The sequence below is a fragment of the Myiozetetes cayanensis genome, unplaced genomic scaffold (genome assembly GCF_022539395.1).
Source record: "Myiozetetes cayanensis isolate MyiCay16 unplaced genomic scaffold, myiCay2020 scf12, whole genome shotgun sequence".
Taxonomy (NCBI): domain Eukaryota; kingdom Metazoa; phylum Chordata; class Aves; order Passeriformes; family Tyrannidae; genus Myiozetetes; species Myiozetetes cayanensis.
Window position 1 is genome coordinate 4,991,310 of NW_026086826.1, and position 7,240 is coordinate 4,998,549.

Here is a 7,240-nt window from a genome sequence, read left to right on the forward strand (position 1 = left end):
GCAGCGCACCCACAGAATCAGCCTGGGCAGGTGGGATGCCGCAACCACGGGTGGCAGAGGGGGAGCTGTGACCCGAGGGGCTGAGACCTGGGGGGCTGTGACCACAGCTGGAAATTCCCAAGCACAGCTGCTGACCGCCTGCAGAGGAGGGCAGCGAGTGGTACCCCCACAGCTGCATCATCCACCACGGGTTGAAGTCCCCGCGGGGCTGATATCGTTGCCCTCTAAAGTCCCCACAGCAGGGGTCTCAGCCTCCTGCTCCGCGGGGCTCTGTCGGGTCGGGAATAAGCCGGGTCGCGGGGTGTGCGACCCCCGGGGGTTGTCAGCTCCCGGCCGCAGCGGGACGGGGGACACCAAATCGGAGGACACCAAATCCCGCCGAGGCCGCGGCGATGGGCTCGGGCAGCAGCCGTCCGGGCTGCCCGGTCCCTGCAGAGGGCAGCAAGGCACCGGGATGCCCGGGACACCCGCAGGGGGTGGCCCCGGCGGGGCCGGACGGGGCGGGGGGTCCGGCAGCGGGGGCGGCCCCGGGGCCGCGCCCGTTTAAAGGGCAGCGGCGGGAGGGTGGTGGCGGTAGAGCCGGCTGGGGAAGGTGAGGTGGTGTTGCTGCTGGGATCTGCTTTCCGTCCAGGTAGGTTGGGCTCCGTCCCTCCCTGGAGGAGAGCTGGGCCCCGCTTGCGGGAGGGCAGCGGCGGTGCCAGGGTGGGGGCTTCCTCCGGTAACCTCTCTACTCTCCTCAGGTGCAAAGATGGGGTTCTTTACCTTTATCAAGGTGATGATGATCCTCTTCAACCTGGCCATCTTTGTAAGTGCACCCCCGGGGGCTGGGGTCTGTGGGAGCGGGTCCCGGGGGGCGTCCTGAGCCGGGTGTGGGGTGGGTTCAGCCCGTCTGGCTTGTCTCTCCTGCTGCTCCGTGTTCTTTTCCGTGGGTGATGGAGCAGAGGGTATGGGGAGGTTGGTGAAGGTGGGACTTGTGCCCATGGGACCCCGCTGGTCTGGTCTCTGGCCCCAAACTGAGAGATAAAGCCCTGAGCTTGGGCGGATTTTACTCCAAAAAGGGCTGTGCTGGGCTCTGGGGACAGTGGCTGTTGCATCAGCTGCCCATGTCCTTCGCTGTGCTGAAGTTCTGTGCCCCAGAACGGGGGGGCTTGCTGGGTCCCTGCCTGGGGGGCCCCATCTCTGTGGACGAGCAGCCCAGGTGTGTGACTGTGGTCTGGGGTGTTGGGGTTCTGGAACATTGGGTACTTCCAGAGCACACGCAGGCTCTGCTCCCACCCAGGGCAGAGGGCAGTGGAGCTCCCGAGAGCCCTGGCTCTGCAGGAGCAATGGAGCCACCTGGAAGGGGGTGTGGTGGGATACGGCCTTGGGAAAGGGGGTGCAGAGCCTCCAGGCTTGCTCGGGTGAAACACACCCTTGTTCAAGCTCCTGCTAGGATTTGGGGGTGGTGGGGAAGGTCGAGTGGGCAGAGGGCAGGGCTGGGACAGGTGGGAGGCAGCCTGGAGCTGACCTTGCCCAGGAGTCTGTGAGTGTCTGGGGCGTGGAGGCTGCTCAGCTGCTCCTCCAGGTGGGTGGGCAGCTGCCCTGGGTGGCAGAGCCGGTGGCAGGGTGGTGGTGGCCAGTGTCTGCACTGGCCGTGTGGGCCCCTCAGGGGTCACGTTCCACGGGCTGGTGGCATTGCTGGCTTGGCTGCCCCGCACGAGAGCATTCTGCCCCACTGACAGCACTGAAACCCCTCGGGCTGGGGAAAGGGGCAGCTGTGACACCACACAGAGGCTGTGCTGGTGGAGGGGTGTGTTACACTGGCCACCCCCAGTGTGCAGTGACAATGCCCTGAGGTGCCCACAGTGCTACAAAGTCTTGCTTCGGTGTGGTGAAAAACTGCAGAGGGAAGAAATACCTGTGCCAGGACCTTCCCCAAAGAGCAGATCTCTTGCCTACCTGGAAGCTAACATTGCCTTTCTCCTCCCAGCTCAGTGGCGGGGCCCTCCTAGGAGTTGGCATCTGGGTCAAAGTGGATGGACAGTCATTCCTGGATATATTTGGGGCGCTCTCCTCCAGTGTCCTGCAGGTTGTGAATGTGAGCTATGTTCTCATCGTCCTTGGTGCCATCCTGCTGATCATCGGCTTCCTCGGGTGCTATGGTGCCCAGAGGGAGAGCAAATGTCTCCTGATGATGGTATGGACCTGACTTAGCCTTCTTATTAAGCCTTATTTGAGCCGGGTCTGTGGTGGGGGAGATCTGATGGACAGATTTCACTGTGGTTATGTGCACTGTGGATGTTTCCATTTCCACGAATGTGTGGTGGTCTGGGTGGATTTTGGAAAGGCAGTGCTGGACTCAAAGTCTGCCTGTGGAAAGGGTGAGAGGAGGCAGGAGGTGGTGCTGAGCAGTAGTCTCTCTTAGAGCGTGTCCAGAGAGCTCAGCCCCATGCAGAGGGAGGGCTGGAGAACCCCAAGGTTGTGCTCCTTCTGTCTTGGAGCAGAGCTGAAGGCAATGAGGCAGGAGGGCTTGAGCCCCGAGATCCTGTGGCCCTGGGGAAAGAGAGGGGTTCCTGGGGCCCCTGAGGATTCTGGCTGTGGCTTTGACCTACTTCCCCTTGCTGTATCCTTAGTTCTTCTCAGTGGTGCTCATCATCTTCATCGCTGAAGTTGCTGTTGCTGTGGTGGCTCTGGTCTACACAAGTCTTGTGAGTGGCGTGCCTGAGTCTTGGGTTGGGCGGATCTGGGATGTGTCCTACCCCTTGGGAAAACAGGAGATAGGGGATGGCAATGCTGCCTGTGGATGGGGAAGCTGAGGTGTGGGCACTGCTGCAGAAGGAAGGGATCTTGGTCACTGCTGGCACCCACTACCTGGGCAGGCTGGGGTAGCCTGGCTGGGTGGTGGGAACAGGGATTCCTGTTGTACCATAACCCTCATTTTGTTTTTAGGGCAAGTTTTGCCAAATTCTTCCTCTCAAGCCCCTCAGTCCATTACCAGCTTAGGCCTGACTCCTCTCCATCTCTGAGGGTAGGAGCTGTAGGGGAGAGGAAGTTGCTAATGCCTTATGCTGAGCAAACTCAACCCCTCATTAGGCAGCTGAGAAACCACCTGGAGAGAGAGGTGACTGCCTCATTAGGCACTAGAGAAGTGAACCGCAGGGCAAACGTCATTCCTGGCTCCCTCACTTAACACTGCTTATCAGATGACTCACTCACTGGTCGTTAAGTGACCTTGGTGCCATAAGGCACAGGTTAGTGGGGAAGGGGCCAAGCTCTCTGCAGGTCAAAGGGACATGTCAGTGTGACATAATTCTGGCCGTACTGGGTCTTACTGGTCTCCTCCCCATAGGCTGAGACTTGGTATGGGGGTGCTTGGCTCTGTGGTGCTCCCCAGGACCTTCTCTGATGGTGTTTTTCTGCCCCTTCTTCCAGGCAGAGTCGCTGCTGTCGGCTGTGGTGGCCCCTGTCCTGAAGGAGCAGTACGGGAAGGATAAGACTTTCACTACTATCTGGAATACCACCATGACAGAGGTGTGCTGAGCCCCGGGACCCTCACCTGTGGTTCAGAATCCTCCCAACACGAGCTTGGTGGTGCACACCTGGGTGGGCCACTGGGATGGGAAGGGGAACACCGTCACAATCCTGGATATGCTGAGCTGTCCCCACCTGGGAATTACCTGCTTGGGACCTAGTGGTCCCATACCTTGGGTGAGAGATGTATGTGATGGTGTGTAGGGTAAAATCCTGGTCTTGAGATGACTGTTGAGCACCCTGCCAGAGCTGGGTTGAGGTGGGTGACACCCTCCATGAGGCAGTGGGGTCCAGATTGTGTCGGAGCCTGGAGGGAGACATGAAGGATGCTTATCCCATCCCTTCCTCTCTCTCCCTCTCTTAGGTCCGTTGCTGTGGCCTGAATAACTACACAGACTTCACTGACTCTGTCTGGTATGAGAAAACTGGGAGCTACCCCCACCAGTGCTGTGGCTTTGTTAACTCGACTTCGGTGTGCAACGCCACGTTAGCCGCAGAGAGGAGCGTGACGGTACGGACACGCTGGTGGCTCTTGCCCTCTGGCAGAGCCTGTTTTGGGATGTGCCTGGGCACAGGGATGGAGATGTGTCCTGTAGCTCCAGGCCCAGCTCCAGACGTGGCAGTCCCATGGGGTTTAACTCCTGGGGCATGCTGTGGCGGCCCTGGCTTGTCCCTGAGAGAGACAAGCAAAGCTATTATAGTTGCTCTGGTCCTAAAGGGAGCAGAGTGGGATACCTGGTGCTGGGTATGAACCCAGCACCCAGAACTCTGTCTTTTGGGGTGATTTCCCTGCCTTCCCTTCTTCTGCTCACCCTCTGTCCTAATATTTGACCTAAGAAGTGGCTGAGTCGCTCCCTGAAGCCCCCAGCCCTTCTCCAAGGCTTTGTTCTCTGGGTGGGAGAAGAGTACCTCCCTTTCTGGGGATGCTGTGCCCTGGCAGTTTGGGCATTGTCCCCTCCTGGTCATCCTCACCTGTGTGGTTGCCTCCTGTAGGGTTGTTTTGACCAGATCCTGAAAGAAATCAGGACTAATGCGGGAGTGGCGGGTGGCGTGGCAGCTGGCATCGGTGCCTTGGAGGTGAGTGCCTGACCACTGCTGTGCTACCTCTTCCTTGTACCTGGAGGTGAGTGGTGGGGCTGGGACACCAGCCTCGGTGGCCGAGGGGCCTGGTGCAGCCCCGTGGAGCACCATCTGCCTGGGCACATCCAGCTCTTCCTCCTTGGTGCGCTGGGGAGGGTGGGCTGTGACTCAAACCCACGTCGGGAAGGGAGGACGCACATTTAGAGGGGCTGAACTTGCATCTTGCCACCCCCAGATTGCAGCCATGGCGGTTTCCATGTACCTGTACTGTCGGCTGGACGAGAAGTGATCCCGCGGGGCAGGAAGATGATCTGCCCCCTGCCCGTGCTGGGGTGCACCCGTGGCGTGCCATGCTCCTGGGGGGACCCCATCCCTCCCTGGGTCTCGATGCTGTCCTATGCACTGTGATTTATAGCTGTACTCTGATCTACTGAGCTGGGATCTGTAGAGTTTGTGTATATTTTTGTACTGATACGGCACACTGAGTCTGTACATAGTGACTTGGGGTGGTTTTCGAAGGAGGGGGGTTGGGGTGGGAGAAGCTGTTTTGGTCTGTTTAGCTGATGTCAGCAGGAGATAAAGCAGCACCGGGGCCATTCAGGGCTGCTGATCTGGCACTGGCACAGCAATGCCTTGTAAAACTCTTGCAGGTGGGTGCTGTACCTCTGCCACGCTGTCCCTAGTGTTCACCTGAGTGGGAGCTGGCAGGGCAGGGAGCTGGCCTATGCCCCCCTGCTTCCCTCTACTGAGGTAACTACCACCCTCTAGGTGGAAACTACACCCTCACAGGGTGAGGTATCTACCCCTGCACCCATTTTCTGTCAGTACTGACCCTGTTGCCATGTTGTCCCCTGAAAGAGGGGCTGGCTGGTCTCTGCCCCTGCCCTGGCATGAAGACAGCCCTGGTGGTCCCTGGCCCTGCAGGGGCTGGGGCTACCCCCTGTGTGCCTCGTGTCATTTCGTGGGTGAGCCCCTCTCCATGCTGTAAATGAATGCAAATAAATTTTTCATCTTGGATTAAATAAGTTATTTTCTGGAGATGATGTTGGTGCTGCCTTTAATAAATACCCTTTTTTCAGGAGGGTACAGGAGTGGGAGCTGCCTTGAGTCCCCCCCACCTTTCCTTCCAGGCCCTTGCAGGCAGCACAGCCTTGCCCTCAGGCTACCTGCCCTCCTTGCCTGCGGCTCCTCCTCTGCTCAGGTGCTTGGAAACAAGCAGCCCAGTGTTTGCACAACAGATGGGCAGTGGTGGGGGCCACCCCCAGCACTACACCCACCCTCCCTCTGCGACAGCCACTGCTTGCTCAAAGCAGCCGTTCAGGGACTGAGCAACAGCTTGGCTTGAAAGGCAGGGCTGCCTGGGGTGTTCCTGTGTCCCCATCAGCCCCAGGAACCCGAAATGGGGGAGTGAGGAGGGATGGATCCTGCCAGCCTGGTCTCTGAGCATCTCCATCCCCAGCATTGTCCCACACTGCCTGTGTGGTGCACAGGCACTCCCTCCATGTGTGGGGGGTCATGGGTGGGCTGGGGGCGTTTCCAGCCCCTCTCTTTCCCCAGCTCCTTCTCTGCCCTTGAGGATCTGCTTGCCCTGCCTCAGTTGCCCCATTTCAAAAGTGAGGCCAGGGTGGGTGGTTTGGGTGGTGGGTGTTCCCAAGGGCTGCTTCACCCTATTTTTGACGTGAGGCTCCGTGGTTGTGGGGCAGACACAGGGACAGGGGGAGGGTGGTGCTGAAGGACGGGGTGATTAGCAGTGTGTAAACAGCCTCCCCCTGCACTGCCTTGCTCCGTGCCTGCCATGGCACCCCCTTATCAGCTCCTGCACCGGGTACGGGGCTGCACAAAGGCACTGCCGTGGCCCACTGGGGTCTGGCATGTCCCTGGCACTGTCCCGCACGCTGGTGGCAGTGGGATGGGCACAGGCGCCTGTTTCCCCACCCTGAGTGACTCAGCCCTGGGGACACGGGTTTTGGCCCTGCCCCACAGCAAGGTGTGGGGGAAAGCTGCCAGGAAACAGCCCTATCCTTACTCTCTAGGTGAATTACCCAATTCCACCATAAACCCTTGTGACCTCATGGGTGATGTCAGGGCTTTTATGCCTCTTTTCCCTCTCAATGGACTTAGGAGCCATCTGGAGCCTGGCACTGCCCAAAGCCCTTCCCAGAGGTGTCGTGGTGCCCAGGAGCAGGTTGGTACAGAGCCAGGCACCTCTGGGCACACCTGGCCATGTCCTCCTCTGCTCCCTCTTAGTGGGGCTGCCTTGCAAAGAGGGCTCCTGGCACACACCCCCCCCACCATCACCCCTGTGGGTAGGAGCAGGTTTGGGGGTGGTGTCTGACCAGCTGATGGCTTCTGTCTTCCCACCTCCTCCTGGCCCTGGGGTTTCGGTGGGGCAGGACAGGCTGTTTCTGTGGCACTGAGTTTTGTCAATAGCCCTGCAACCACCGGCTTTGTTCCTTCCTTCTGCCTGCTGGGAAAACTCGAAGGACCAGTTTCTCCTCCCGGATGCAATTCCTCCCAATTGCCCTTCGAGGTTCTTGGCTGCCCTGGCAGCTGAAAGCGCAGCAGTGGAGGGTAAGCCAGACTGGCACAGCCTCCCCTGTGCCCCCACTGTACCCCTGCTCTCCACCTCCCACTGCCCAGGCACCACTGG

General features: G+C 59.5%; 1 protein-coding gene across 1 annotated transcript; it reads left to right on the forward strand.

Annotated features, from left to right (window-relative positions):
* The first annotated feature begins 537 nt into the window (after positions 1–537).
* TSPAN1 (tetraspanin 1) lies at positions 538–5,615 on the forward strand. Its single transcript, XM_050307186.1, has 8 exons — positions 538–631; positions 741–805; positions 1,970–2,176; positions 2,613–2,687; positions 3,412–3,510; positions 3,875–4,021; positions 4,504–4,587; positions 4,826–5,615. Exons 2-8 carry the CDS (start codon positions 749–751, stop codon positions 4,877–4,879), a joined length of 723 nt encoding a protein of 240 aa, XP_050163143.1. The 5' UTR covers positions 538–631; positions 741–748; the 3' UTR covers positions 4,880–5,615.
* The last annotated feature ends 1,625 nt before the right edge of the window (positions 5,616–7,240 follow it).